General features: G+C 47.2%; 1 protein-coding gene across 2 annotated transcripts in view; it reads left to right on the plus strand.

Annotated features, from left to right (window-relative positions):
• The window catches only part of LOC119172106 (sodium-coupled monocarboxylate transporter 1), a 50,831-nt gene that overhangs the window by 2,962 nt on the left and 32,254 nt on the right, over nucleotides 1-15,615 (plus strand). For both annotated transcript variants that reach the window (XM_075892963.1, XM_075892962.1), the window contains exons 2-8: nucleotides 701-769; nucleotides 3,432-3,483; nucleotides 4,019-4,086; nucleotides 4,830-4,910; nucleotides 6,281-6,354; nucleotides 7,452-7,592; nucleotides 8,712-8,841. In XM_075892963.1, coding sequence (XP_075749078.1) covers nucleotides 701-769; nucleotides 3,432-3,483; nucleotides 4,019-4,086; nucleotides 4,830-4,910; nucleotides 6,281-6,354; nucleotides 7,452-7,592; nucleotides 8,712-8,841 — 615 coding nt within the window. The remainder of the gene's footprint in view (nucleotides 1-700; nucleotides 770-3,431; nucleotides 3,484-4,018; nucleotides 4,087-4,829; nucleotides 4,911-6,280; nucleotides 6,355-7,451; nucleotides 7,593-8,711; nucleotides 8,842-15,615) is intronic.

Here is a 15,615-nt window from a genome sequence, read left to right on the forward strand (position 1 = left end):
GCAATACACTCTCCATGGGCATGAAAAGGTAATGGAAAGGGCAACGCACTCCTCCCCTCCTCCCTGGAATCGCTATTTAGTCACAATATGCCCCTCCTACCCTTTATAGTACCAATAAGCTGTACGGCTTGATTAGCACTCAGGGGTCCCGCATATCTGTGCACAACGACCTTCAGGATTGCCAACCAACTTTGCAAGTTGCGTACTAATGACTAATTTCGGCGGTCGTTTTGCAGCAGTAAACGAAAAGGCGACTTAGCATGATGATAGCACCCTCCCCCTGTGAAGGCACCCTTATACAAAAAGTTCTGGCACGGCCTTGGCATGCTCCGATTCATTCAATAACCAAGGGGTAGCCGGCGTCTCATACGTGCACCAACATCTATCATGGCAATGATAACTTTAATTACTTTGATTGCTTGCTTGCTCAACGTGTTTCTTTCTCAGAGTTCACGCCAATGAAAGAGAAATCGGGTAATGTGTAGGGGTGGAAGGTGTGCCGCACATGCCAGTAAATCGATAACCAGTCATATCTACGAATTCTGCAGCATGGTGTATTTACCACAATGTAGGATCTCACGCCGTGGTATATCGACGGAAATGCGAGCATTGTGATGTGATGGCTGCGGTTTTTCTTTCAACGGCATACATTGCAGTATGGGACATAACCAACACTTACTGTCGCATCTTGCGTTCGCAGTATTTGGAAAGGAGGTTCAACTCGACCGCTGTGCGGCTCCTCGGTTCGCTGTCATTCATCGTCAACACAGTAAGCGCTCATGTGCATTGCTCTTAAATGTTTTATGTTGGTGTTCTTAGCAAATTGCTGTAAAATATTGCTATAGTAAATGTTGGGGCTTAACGTCCTATAGAAGCCCGACATGCATGATTATCAGGGGCGCCGTACTGGAGGGGATTCCGGCAATTTCGACACTTTGGTGTTCCTTAACGTGTACGTTCGTCTAAATGCACGGGGCTGTAACATTTTCGCCTTCGTAAAAAATGCGGCCACCGCTGCCGGGTTTCAATCCCGCAATCTTCGGGCCTGCTGTCGAGTGCCGTACCCACTAGTGCACCGTGTCGGGCGCAAATGTTTGTACGTGTTTGTGCTAACTTATGCGTGTTTAATTAGTATGTATTTAGTTGCATATTTTATGCGTACCACGACTTGCTAACGTAAGCGATCGAACGTTAAAGAACCCCAGGTGGTCAAAATTTTTGGAGCGCTCTACTACACAGCGTGCCTTAAAATCATATCGTGGTTTTAAGATGTAAAATTCCAGAAATTATGGACTCGAGCGCGTTTGTGTAAGTGAAAAGTTTCGTGCACAATTTTCGCAAGTATTGTAGAGCTAAGTGGACACTAACAATGGTAACTGCATAAGGTAATAGTTAGGTGCTCACCGGCAATTGAAGAAAAGAACTCGATATTTGGCGTATGATACTTGGAGTGTGAAAATGGTGCATGTTTTGCACGGGAGATAAGAAGTAAAAATTTTTGAAAGACTGCTTGCCATGCCTCATCAGCTTGCCGGGCTGTTTTTTTGGAAATCTTGCACAGCTTGCTGAAAACGTTTTAGATTTTGAAAGTTAGAAATGTGCTACAACGTGTCGGAGTCACTTAATTTCTTATTCACAATAGTTGTATTTCAAAAGTAGCTAAAAATATTCAGAAGATTCCACGAATCTTGGGAATCGGCCTTAGCCGACGTATTTGGAGGCTAAGTGACTGTGTTGTAATTTTATTACTGAGCGACATGTTATGAAATGACGCTAAATTTAAGTACAAATGTTGCACGCACAGACATATGTTCAACAGTTGCAAATGTTTATAATAAAACTAGTTGTTTGCGCTTGCGAAATGATGCCAACAGGAACATGAGTATTTGCCACACCACACGCGAGAAGCTGGTATGAAGCGCTAGTGCTCTGCTCCTGAAGGTGGTAGCCCTGGACACTGCTACATAAGTGAACTTCAGCCGATGGCACCTAACTACAATCTACGTTAACCCGACGTAACGGCTGCATAAAAAGGGTACATATGTAGTGTTTCTAAAACTGAATTGCCAGCACTGCAGCCCCAATTGACGTTTCACAAAAATTATATGGGGTCTACTTGAAAAGTAGTTCTGAGACCTGGCGTGGCTTTGTGAAAGAATACTTGATTGCCACGCAGAGTGCTGGGGTTCGATTCCTGTTGGGACGCTGACATTGATTCTTTGCATTCGTCGGGTCAACGCTGTCGATGGCAGCTTCTTTTCTTAACGCTCACCCGTTAAAATTCGGTTCTCACTCTTGCTGGGTATCCGCATAACAGTGGCACATACCCGTCCGAGGATAAGTTCCACTGTCTGGCGGAAAGTCTTTGACGACGTACGCGACGGCATTGGGATGTTATTCATGTCTGGACCAGTGAGTCGTATTCATCAAATCATTTTGCCCTCCCATACTATGTTTGGTTCGCGCCAAGTTATGGGGGTGATCACAAAAGCACCCAGACATAAGCAGCTAGATAGATAGATAGATAGATAGATAGATAGATAGATAGATAGATAGATAGATAGATAGATAGATAGATAGATAGATAGATAGATAGATAGATAGATAGATAGATAGATAGATAGATAGATAGATAGATAGATAGATAGATAGATAGATATGTGGGTAGGTAGGTAGACGCCAAATGTGCATGAAGTACGCAAAGAAATGCTTCGCATTTAATAATGAACCTATCGAGCTGTAAGCTCTCTTATGTTAACTATAAAACTGCCTGACAACAAGAAAAAAAGCTATTGCTAGACATTATTGACGCCAATAGGACATATGATCACTCGAGTGCAGAAAAGCAAAAAAAAAGAAACTACCTCATCCGTTCTAACCATTACCATGTATGGCGAAATCAACGAAGATAGTGTACAGGAAGGATACATTGCCACTATAATCTGTGCAAATGCCTCGACATGCTGCCCACAGGACGTGTCTGGGTGTCGAACATCAGCTCGCACAATTACACACATTACAGATATGCAGAATTACACATTGTGCGATGCACATACCGATGCCTACGGCTGGTGCATGGTCACGCGATCAATGTTCTGCGGAAACGAGTATAGCGTATATTATCAGTGCTCACTGCGCCACATGATGAGGGCGGCGATGCTGTGGTTGCACATCAGGTGTAGTAGTGAAGTGCGCAGCAGAAACAAGGCACTTTGAACAAGGACGTAAGAAGACATAAGAAGTGGTTGCGTCTGTAGTCCATTCTTCCTTATGCCCTTCTTCCTGGTTCGCTTCACCTCACTACGGGACCGTAGCGCTGATAGTCGCATTTTGCAATAACAATACGGCTAAAATAACCGTTGAGTTCCCGAAGTTTGTTTGTTTACGTTTTTTTTGTTTTCTTTGGTGGCAACTTCTGTCTCGTTTTCTAGATGCTGTATATGGGAGTAGTCCTGTATGGTCCATCGTTGGCCTTGGAGTCAGGTAAGCTTTCGCCTTTACTATTACTATTTACTAGTACTTTTTCTGAGCATCGTAGAACACGTAATACATGCGCAGATATTAAGTGCGTTTATTTTTTTAATCAAGGAGCACTCCTAGCCAGCCGGCTTGGTAGTGAAAGGAATGTTTGACATTCGTTGTAATAAAACAGATTTGTTTGTTAATACAACATTCGCTAGTTTTGTACGTTGTGAACTGACAAGCTCAGTGTGTAGCCTTCAGCCATTAACGATGCAGTCTGCAAAGTACCGAAGCCGCCTAAAGATTTGGTGGATACGTTAAAACGACGGTCATAAAATGCATGTAGCACAACGGATACGAGCAGTCTCACTGTATCTAATGAGATACAATTATGTTGCCGAATTCCTGTGCGAGCACAATTTTGGGCAAATAATGTGAGTGTATATAATGTATGATGTATAGCATGTATAAGTGTCTTGCGCGAGCGTGCAACACAATGTTTTAATCTATTAACGATACCATTTCGCTTTTTTTTCTTCTTTTGTCTTTCCTCAAGTGACTGGGCTTCCTGTGTGGTCGTCAATCATGGTCATCGGTTTGATCTGCACATTGTACACTTCGCTGGTAAGATATTCTTGAGTATATGTGCTGCGCTATGAGATAAAAAAAAATGCTGGAAGGAGAGAATACACACACACTCATCCAAATATCACTTGGTTCTTCCTATTGAAAATACAAATTTGACACACTTGCATGTACTTCGAGAATTTCACGTGTATTACTTGTTTGGTGGTGCCGCTAAGGCGTCTCTCATAATCATATGGTGGTTTTGGGACGTTAAGTCCCACAAATCAATCAATCATGGTTGGTGGTGATCGTTGGAGTGACATTCGTGTGAGGTAAGAAAAAAACAAAAATAAATAAAAAGGACTTGTTGGCAAAATATAGCTAGCAGGTACACACAAACGCATGCACGCAAAGCACTCCACATTTTTCGTGACCTGCCTTTCCAAACAGTTTTGCATAGTCTGTTCCACACATACAATATTCGCCACAAAAGTTTAGAACACGTATAGAGTTCACGTTTTAGGGAATGACCATGCCAAGAAATAAATTTATGCACTTTTCTGAAAGTAACCTTCATGGATTATTGTGTGAAAGCGTCCAGGTAACAGCAGTGCGTTTAATGCATTCTTGGCTCCAAATGTGTAGTCATTACCTCCATTTTATCATCGATTATTTACATTATATAACGGGCTTTGCTTATGTGCACGTTATGGACCACTCATAAAGAATGTTGTGTGTTCCGGACCATTAGTAATTGTCTGTGTGTGTTGTGAGTGACGTTAGCCGCGCTGTCTGCGTAGGGTGGCATGAAGGCTGTGGTGTGGACGGACACCTTCCAGATGACGGTCATGCTGCTAGGCATGCTCGGCGTCGTCATGTGGGTGAGTGCTGCCGGAGTCCTATTCAGAAAAGTGCACATACTGCGCCGTGATAATGTATGTACGTACTTAGCAGCTAGTTGAGTTGTGCAACTTGGAGCTGTCGCCACATGAAATGGATAGGAAATGTGCTTTGCTGTGTAGCTCGTATAAGATCCGATCTTCTATTGGTGCAGGAGACTTATACTCACATTCGTGAAAAGTTTCGTTGGAACTAAATTGAAAAGAAAAAGTGAAAGAACGAAACTTGCGCACAAATGTGTGTACACGGGATGGTGTCCGAACGCATGGCACGCACGACGCCCTATTGGCTCAGATCCCCAGCCAAGATTTTCTCAGTGCCGAGTGCGTATTTGGTCGAACGTTCAGTCGCAGAAATGGCGGTGGTGAAACACGCAAACGCAATTAACGAGCAGGAAATTAACGATCGTGCACTCGAATGTCGGTTCACTTCGAAACTCATCAAGCATCGTCGACTGAAGTGTCGTTCAAAGCTGTAACAACATTTAAAAGCCAGGGCTATACTTTTTCGGCCTTGGACGTTTGATATATAGAATTTTCTAAATGGTAGTGCTGAGGAAGCTGGTCTTACGGAGTATATGATCAATGTAAATGTGGGCTCTTACGCATGCGACGACAGATTAGGACCCCCAACGTGCATTTATCTACACGTTCATGTGCCGGATGCCACCAAGTTTAGAATGAACCATTGCCACAATGTACCGATACATGTATGTGCCTCTCGTATCCAGCGACCCAGCTAGAAACTTTTTCGGGGAGGTAAGGGGGCTTCAGGATCCACCTTTTGCATGTTCCTACATGCGTTTGTATGCACGCGTATGCACATGAAATTTGTTGAGGGGATTTCGAACCCTCTCCCCGCCCACCTGAGCACACTTGTGCTTCTATCGTTAGGTTCGTGCGTGTTGACCGTTACAGTATATAGACTAACATATTGCTTAACATATTCTGTTAAGGTTTAATCAATTTTATTACCCTTGTTACGCAGGTAACCTAAACCGTGGTCAACGTAATCGCGGCTACGTGTAACCGGAGGTTGGCTTATGTTACGCGGTACGCGAAACCGTGGTTACGCCACTAACCGCGGTGGGAAACTGAGCTTTCAAACTTCGGCTGGGTGATTAACCGATTAAATGGAGACGTTAACCGCGATTTATACGGTTAACATGTGGTTGGTCGTAAGGATGGTTACATTCCAATTTAACAAAAGTATATTTGATACGAGCAGCGAACCTTTCCTTGACATGGGTAACTTCTTTTTCAATTTTTGAGTACTTGAGTACTTTTCAACTGCTGTAACATTCTGAGATCCCAGTAAATGAATAACCAAGAAATGTCACTATCACCTGCAGGGTGCAGCGAAGGCCGGTGGTTTCGGCGAAGTTTGGGCAACGGCCGTCAACGGAGGTCGCGTGCAGTTCTTGAAGTAAGTTTGCGTATTTTATTCCGCACGCCTTGCCGTATCCCTCTTGGCAGGACTGTCACGTGGCGCAAGCATATCTTGGGTAATTAGAATATTGGAGGGGAGACGCTACGTGCTGGAAAGTATAGCATGTTCTCTTCAGTGCTGCCATATTTCAGCATACTAATTTTTTCCGGTCTTGCACTCCCAAGTACTCTATAGATATGTCAAAGCGTTTTGCAATAAGTCTATTCCTTGTAAGGGTACCTGCTTGGGCGAGTTGGTAGCTCTTGATTGTGACGTCATTGCGCACCGCTTAAGAGGCGAAGAACTACACGAACACAAGCGCGAACTTTCAACTGAGTTTATTGACGGACACGTTTATACAATCGCGTTTCATGGTTACAAAAAGGTTCACAAAAAATGATTTACAAAAACCTCAGTCAACAAACTCAGTTGAAATTTCGCACTTGTGTTCGTCTAGTTATACGTCTCCTACGTCTTCGTCTTTTAAGCGGTGCGCAATAACCTCACAATGTAGTTTGTTCAAACAGAAAAAAAAATGACTCGGAGGGTTCACCCTGGATATTAAAGGAGATGGACATCAATGACGATTATTATAACTTCATTTCTCTCAGAAGAGAGGAATTGATACAGAGGTAAGTTGCGCTGATTAAAGGAAAAAAGCAGCGATCCCTTGGGATGCCGCAGCCTCCGATGAACGTGAGAGTACCCGGCGTTGCGCAGAACTGCTGGAAAAGCGTATGCGCAATTAAATGCAGGCAGAATGCAAAAATGCGATGGCACCCCCTGCGGTGGCCTAGTGGTTATAGTGCTCGACTGCTGAACCGCAGGTCGCGGGATCGAATGCCAGCCACGGCTGCCGCATTTTCGATGGAGGCGAAAATGCTCGATGCTTGTGGTTTAGGCGCGTGTTAAAAAACACCGGGTGGTTGATATTTGCGGAGCCCTCATCTACAGCGTCTCTCATATTCACGTGGTATAGCGTTATGAAATTCAACCGCAACAATTAATAAGCGAACCGTTGCTGCTTCTAGCACAACGGTTCTACCAAAGCTCAATGGAACAATCTAATGAAAACTGCCCGTATCGCATTTCAGCACGCAGCTGGACATCCACCATTCGGGCTCCCTTTGGACCGTGTTGTTCGGCACCACTTTTGTCTGGCTCGCCTCGTACGGCACCAGCCAGACGCAAGTACAGCGCTTCTGCAGCGTCTCGAGTCTCAAGAAAGCCAAGGCGTGAGTCACGGATGCATGAATGTTGGCCTTCGTGAATATTGGGCTTGCTGTTATTGCATGTATAAGCAAGTGCAGCATAGCTCGGTGTTTAGTCAAGGGTTAGTGAAATATTTTCGTTCACACAAAAGTACTTAGGATGACGCAGTGCGTTGATCGTCAGTGAATATATACAGACGAAAGCAATGACACTTTCACCCTAAAGAAGACGCACTGAAAACACTAAGGCTAATCAAACTACGTTGTGTAACACGCGGTGGTTGCTTTTTTGATGGTGCATGATGGTGGCTAGCCATCCATCTCATCATGGTGACTAGCCAATCACTAACTTAAGTTATCTATGCTAAATGAGGGTAGAAAAGAGTGTCATATGTAGTTGAAGTTCGCTATAGGAGACATCCTTAATGGGGGAGAGAAAAAATATACAGGAAAGGTAGGGAGTTTACCTAGACTACGTCCAGTTTTCTGCCCTGCACATGGGTAGGGGAATAAAAGAGAAATAGAGGCAACGCACAGTGCATGGTTTCACAGACAGTCGCTGTGTAATGTTGCCTTCAAGTACTGCAGGAGGCCTCGTGTGGCTTTCTGTACTGATGTACCGTGAGACCGTGCATGCCGCCAGAATATTTTCTGATTTAAAAAGTTCTCATAGCATGTTAACACGTTAAAGTCAGGCCACATTCTTAATTGCAACCAAGGGTATCACCAGCGGCCAACTTTTTTGCGATCACGCCTTACGCTGGAGTCAGCGAGGCAGTGACGCATACAAAACCACGAAGGTTAGCAAAATATGCTGCCAAGGTGATTTGTAACCGAGATACTGTGGACCATGTCTGTGCAATTACAAATAAAAACACATTACAATGCTAAGGTGTAGTTGATGCATATGTTGTACTGTATTAACATAATTATTTTGTTACATATAATACAATACGAGAAACTCAATATACTGAGGAGTGCATGGTCGGAAACCTGGTAATTATTGATCACCATGTGGCTTGGCTGAGGATGGGCATCATTGTTTTTTATTCAATTATATGAACACTCTCGGCGAATTTTCGTCGTCACCGTTGCCGTCGCCATCATGTCCCGTATTGTATTTTTTTCTTCTTTATGTTGCAGGGCTATATACATAAACATCCCAGGTGTCATGATTAACATCAGCCTAAGCTGCCTGGCGGGCTTGGTGATCTACGCCCATTACGTCGACTGCGACCCTCTCAAGGCAGGCAAGATATCCAACCCTGACCAGGTGTGTATGCGTACAGGATAATGGCATAGGTCGCCAAAATATACGAAAGTCCCAGAGCGTGGTGCTACGAAAATTCGTTAGTGCTGACGCAGTTAGTTTTGGTGTATCAAAATTATAGTGGCATACAGTGGTCCTCGGAAGGTGCGCGAGAATTCAGACGTATTTGACGGTGATTTGGTCACATGCACGCATAGGCGTAATGATTGGCCAATTATGCGCAAATGACTGATAACCGTGTCGTCCTAAGTTTTATTGCTTCCTTTTTTTCTTTATTTAAGACATGCCACAGGTTTTGGTTGAGAAACAATTTTTGTATATATGTGGGCGTGACCCCCCTCCTTTCTATTACCTTGGTAATGAACATCTGAAGAAAGGGAAGCGCATGATAAATAATTTCAATGTTCTGTAATCAAAGCCGTGTCCCGAAGCAATCCCAAGGGAAAAAAATACTCTTTCTTCTACTGTGGATTTCTCCTCAACAAAGTTTTGTCGCTGGAAATTTGCTGGACGTGTTTGGGTGCCTGTTGCTTTGCCTGTTTGCCATCACGCAGCGGTGCCAGGTGAAAACGTAGCACTTGCACGAGTAGCAAGACTTCAGGGCGCACTTTTCAGTGTTGGCTTTTCCAACAACGTTGGTGTACGCCATGGTGTGCGCGCTCGCGAGCTTTTAAAAAAACTGAAAGCTTCCCAAATGTCTCAGTTGACTTCTAATTGTCTTACGTGAGCTCTGACGAGGTATTTGTGTTTTTACTTTCGAAAACCGCCAGTGTTTCTTAATCTAGAGCTGTCATGGGAATACACTAGATGAATGAAAAGTGTCATTTTTAAGTTTTTCTTTCATTTTTGAAGGCTGCAGCCTTTGATGTTTCGTCAAACGCAACAAGAACCATCATGACGTCATCATGACGTCACTTGACGATGCCAACACATGACATATTCACCTGGCGAAAGGTGTGACCATCCCGGAGGCGTTACAAAAGTTGTGTAGAAAGCGTCCTGAGCATCCGATCCAGCAATGCAAAGTTCCGTTAGGTGCGAGGAACCTTCGGAAGGGAACTGGGTTTAATGCCATCAATACAATCGAGCGAGAAGAAAAAGAAAAAGGAAGCTTAACTATCCGCGTAATCTTTCCGAAGCAACGAGGCTAGTAGAGCTCAGGGGCTCAACGTGGCCTTTTTTGCTTATGCTAGCTCGTTCCTTGGCATTGTTATGCCAGCGAGTCCTCGTCAAACGGCCGTGCCTCTGAAAAAGGCAATCTGGGTCAAGGCCTGCCCGCAGTCTGCCTGGCGCGAACGGCGTAAACACGCGCGGCGCGTCTCTGGCCCACGTGCATTGAGTCATCTGCGCACGTGACAGCGAGCCGGCGGTCTCGTGTCTGGTGGTCTGACGCATGGCGCGGCGACCCCCCATTGGAGGAATCTGCCCTGACGACAAAGCGGCGCTTCTGATTGGACATTTTGGTTGGACCCGGTGTAAATAAAAGAAGCCCTGCGGCGCGTCGCGATCGGCAGTCCTATGCGAGCGAGAGGAGGCCCCGTGTCGGAGAGCCGGCATGTGTGTGAGTCGGCGGTCTTAGGCGAAGGGCTGACCTATGTGTTAGAGAGGAGAGCTCGGCTCTTCGAGTCTCTGTCGGCCCCAGTGCCGAAGTTGTAACGCCTCTGTATATATGCTGTACATAAACCTTGTTTAACTCACCGTCGTCTCGTCCGCTCGTCTTATCAGCTCTGCGCAGAAGCAGTCGCGAGCTGATAAACATACGCTACGCAACAGTGGTGGCTTCGGCGGGATCGGCCCGTCGTTCGCAACAGTGGTGGCTTCGGCGGGATCGGCCCGTCGTTCGCAACAGTGGTGGCTTCGGCGGGATCGGCCCGTCGTTCGCAACAGTGGTTGGCAGCTGCGGGATCGGCCGGCGTCAGCGACATCGATACGGTGAGTGCCTGATGTTTTCCCCTCAGTTCACCAGACTACTCTAGCTCAGGTTGTAGTAGTTTAGAGAAGGGCTGTGTGAAGCATTGTAGTGAGCTTTGATCGTTTCAAGCAAAGTCGAAGTGCTTTGAAACCAAAGTTAATGCGGAGGGGGTAAACACGGGAGTGTGAAAAATTGCTTGCGCGTCTTGCTAGTTGAGTTATAGTGGGTACGGCAGGTAGATTCTTAACAGGGGCAAACAGCAAGAGGCTAGTGTGAACGATGGAGAACCTTAAAGTGAAGGAACTCATCGAAATTTGTGAGGAACTCGGCATTACTTTAGGCCGTGCGAAACGAAAGCAAGCGATCCTTGAGATCATGAAGGATGAGGGAGTGTCGGCTGAGGAAGTCGATGAGGCCTGGATGGATATTAAAGCACGCCGTGAGGAGGCTGAAAGGCGAGAAGTAGAAGCTCGCGAAGAAGCTGAAAGGCGCGAAGCTCGCGAAGAAGCTGAAAGGCGCGAACGTCGCGAGGAGGCCGAGAGACAGGAACGCCTTGAGATGAAACGACTAGAATTGGCAATCCTACAGTGTTCGCAGGCGCCTAGCGTAGCTTCTCCGACGATTCAGGTCAGCGGTTTTAGAATTCGTGACCAACTGCCACCGTTCGTAGTAGGCGAGGACATGGCGAAGTATCTCGTCAAGTTTGAACACGTCTGTGAGCGAAATGCTTTGGAGCAGTCTCTTTGGGCGCGTAACCTGCTAGCTCTTCTTCCCGGCGAAGTGTCCGACGCGATAACTTGCTTGTCGAGGGAAGCGTTTGAGAGCTATGACGAGGTTAAAGAAGTGCTCTTGAGACGTTATAAGTTGTCACCCGAGGCTTTCAGGCAAAGGTTCCGGTATGCTAAAAAGGGGAATGAGTCACACGTTGACTTCGCGTTTCGTCTTAAAGCCGATTTGATTGAATGGCTCAAGGGCGAAGGTGTTTATGACGACCGCGATAAAGTGGTGGAATGCGTTGCATTGGAGCAATTCTACCGCTGCATCGAGGAGGATGTCAAACTTTGGCTGCAGGACAGACTTGGGGAAGTACAGTTAAACAAGGCAGCTGAGTTAGCTGAGGAGTATTATACTCGCCGAAAGTTGCATAGCAGGGCAGTGCGCGTTGAAAAGGATGAAAGGAAAGAGGGCTTTTCAAGGAAACCTGATCAACGGAAACCCGATCCGCACCGTAATTTCAAAAAGGACCCGTCTCTTACGAAGGACACTGTAGAGGAAGGGAAAACAGAAGCGGAAAAATCGAGTGAGGTTTCTAAACAACGCACTGATACCACACGGGCGTTTGAATCACGGAAGCCACTAATCTGCTACAACTGCAAAAAGGAAGGGCACATCGCGAGAAACTGTCAGGAAAAATTTGCCTTCGCAACAATCCGAGAATCAGAAAAAAACATGCGGTTGTTGGAGCCGTATCTCCAAGAAATTAAAGTAAATAAGAAAACGTGCCGAGCGCTTAGAGACTCAGCGGCAACCATGGATGTTGTCCATCCTTCATTGGTGTCTCCGGATGATTTCACAGGAGAATGCGCGTGGATCAGGCAAGTCGCCGAGGAGCAGAGTGTTCGCTTACCAATCGCCACCGTTGTCATTGAAGGCCCGTTCGGTAAACTTCGCACCGAAGCGGCTGTGTCTGCCGCGCTAAATGATCGTTTTTCTTATCTTTTCTCCAACAACTCGGAGCAGCTTCTCAAAGAGCAGGGCAAATCATTCTTCCCCAACTTAGCGTGCATGGCTCTCACGCGATCGCAAGCGCGAAGGCTTTCGCGGAAGCTGGACCTGGTTCCATGCGGTGAACTCTCAAGTGACCTTGTCGGCGGGTCGACGGAACCCCAGAAAGGAAAGTTTCCGCATGAGTCATGTGAGCAGTCACGCGAGCGGCGCGTCGCCGACACGGCCGGCGCGGTATGCGCTGGGGGAGACGACGTGGCGCCATTGAGTCAGAGCGAGAGGGTTGCAACGCTCTCGCCTGTAGCGGAAAGTTGGAGCGAGCTGCCGAGAGTTGATCGAGAGACGCTCATTCGAGAGCAGCGTGAGGACCTCTCGATTGAAGCGCCAGTGGAAAGCCAAATTGAAGCGCTAGTGGAAAGCCACAAAAACGCGGCACAAGTGCTGTCGAAGGAGCACTGCGAGAAATCGGTGAAGAAGCGTGCTTTTGAAGTTGATAATCAGGTAATGCTGCTGCAGCCGTCCAAAAGGAACAAGCTTGAGGTTGATTGGGTAGGGCCCGCAAAAGTAGTATCGAAGCTTTCCGATACCAATTGTGAAGAGAAATTAGGAAGGCGGCCGAACAAAATTTATCACAGTAACTTGAAAGCAGTCGTAAATTTACTTTTAAGTGCTTCAGAGGAAGAGGAAGCAGAAATTTTGAGTTCGAGTGAGGTAATCGAAGGGGGATCGAAAGTAATCCGGGAGCAGATAAACCTAGAGCCTATATTAAGTGAAGTCCGGAAAGAGGACCTGAGAAAGATTGTTTTGGTGTTTGAAGATGTGTTTTCGGACCGTCCCGGAAACACGAAGGTGATCGAACACGATAACGAGCTAAGTGGTGAGGAGTCAATCCGTAGCAAGCCGTATCGTTGTTCCCCTGTGCAACGTCGAAGGTGTGAGCCGCTCTTGGTGCCGCGTAGGTATCGTCGCCTAAAAGTGGCCGGTTACTGAGATGGAGCATGTTGCTCCACAGCGCAACTTTGACGTTCGCTAAAAAAAAAAATAAAGGCTAAACGCTAATGCAGGTGCATTGATCAGTGCGTTCTAGCTAGTACTTTCTCAACCTTTCGGTTTCTGGCTGGCGATTCGGGGCAAAATTTTCACTTCATCACGACCTGGGCTGAGCGCTCTCGTTCAGAGTGATCTCAAGGGGCCAATTTTATGTGGTATTCTAATTCGTTGCGTTGTTGTAATTGTGAAAAATTCAAGTTCTTACTTTAAGAGTCTTGTGTCCCACATGTGCCTCTTGATGTAGAGGGAACAAAATTTCGATAGACACGTAGATAGGTATATGTTGTACTATACTTTGTCTGGTGTTCTGTCGGGTGACCGAGGGCACTTGCTTGTGTCGTGTGTTGTTTGTTGCCGAACCGTTCTTAGCAAGTTGCAGAACCATCGACAAGTGCTGAAGCCGAAGATGGTCAGAAGAGACGAGGGAAGCTGGTCGACAAGTTGTGGAGACAAGCCAGTGGAGCTGGGATCCGTCGTCAAGAATGGGCTGTATTCCCGGAACAGTTCGGAGCTGTATTCTCCCTATGGCCCTGGAGGCGAACCTGGAGGGACCTGGCGAACGAGCGCACCTGACATCCGAGCCCCGTGGAAGCAGCTCGTCTTTCCGGTGCATTGTCTGGCGGCGGGGGTGCTGTTATGCCAGCGAGTCCTCGTCAAACGGCCGTGCCTCTGAAAAAGGCAATCTGGGTCAAGGCCTGCCCGCAGTCTGCCTGGCGCGAACGGCGTAAACACGCGCGGCGCGTCTCTGGCCCACGTGCATTGAGTCATCTGCGCACGTGACAGCGAGCCGGCGGTCTCGTGTCTGGTGGTCTGACGCATGGCGCGGCGACCCCCCATTGGAGGAATCTGCCCTGACGACAAAGCGGCGCTTCTGATTGGACATTTTGGTTGGACCCGGTGTAAATAAAAGAAGCCCTGCGGCGCGTCGCGATCGGCAGTCCTATGCGAGCGAGAGGAGGCCCCGTGTCGGAGAGCCGGCATGTGTGTGAGTCGGCGGTCTTAGGCGAAGGGCTGACCTATGTGTTAGAGAGGAGAGCTCGGCTCTTCGAGTCTCTGTCGGCCCCAGTGCCGAAGTTGTAACGCCTCTGTATATATGCTGTACATAAACCTTGTTTAACTCACCGTCGTCTCGTCCGCTCGTCTTATCAGCTCTGCGCAGAAGCAGTCGCGAGCTGATAAACATACGCTACGCAACAGTGGTGGCTTCGGCGGGATCGGCCCGTCGTTCGCAACAGTGGTGGCTTCGGCGGGATCGGCCCGTCGTTCGCAACAGTGGTGGCTTCGGCGGGATCGGCCCGTCGTTCGCAACAGCATAGACAAAGTCGAGTCTAACCGCAGTATATCACAAACCATGCAAAAATGTCCCAGCTCCTTAAGTTAACGCGCAAACCTGACTGCGGCACCACCGGTAGAAGTGCAGATGGTCCTTTTGTCGCTCGTTCTCGGCTTGCGCCACGCCGGGCAAACTCGCTGCAACGGCTGCGCGGACTGCCTCCGTTTGTAGGTGTGGCTTGGAGGTGGCTGTTCCTCGGCATATGCGTGGCTAGGTGAGGATAAACCCCGGTGGTGCGCAGCTGTCGCTTGGTTATTGATAAGCAACGGTGCGGACCGAGGACGAGGAGCGAAAAATCCACGCATATCCATGAAGTGAATGCTGATGATGAAGCGAAGCATTAGATCATGAATTGTGGCCTTCTATTTTGTTCCGGTTAACAGCCTTTTATGTTGCCATTCTCAACTTCTGTCGAAGGTCTGGAAGGTGGGCCAGCTGGTGAGAGTACTTGAACAGCTGTTGGAGAGAGAGAGAGAGAGAGATAAATAGAGAGGAAAGGCAGGGAGGTTAATCAAGCTGTTGGAGAGTACACGTGTGGTGTATCGGTGTTTTTTTGTGTGCGTGCGTGCGTGCGTGCGTGTGTGTGTGTGTGTGTGTGTGTGTGTGTGTGTGTTCAGAATGTCAGCTGGCCTACCGTTTACTTGCTCTAGTGGAGTCACATGGATGTGAAGGTTGAAGTGTTCTTTTTTTTCTTTTTTTTTCACTAAATATGCAGTTGCGATACAGCGCTGTGGTTTGTCCCTTCTTCTCTTGTGTC

This window comes from Rhipicephalus microplus, chromosome 4 (assembly GCF_043290135.1).
Source record: "Rhipicephalus microplus isolate Deutch F79 chromosome 4, USDA_Rmic, whole genome shotgun sequence".
NCBI lineage: Eukaryota > Metazoa > Arthropoda > Arachnida > Ixodida > Ixodidae > Rhipicephalus > Rhipicephalus microplus.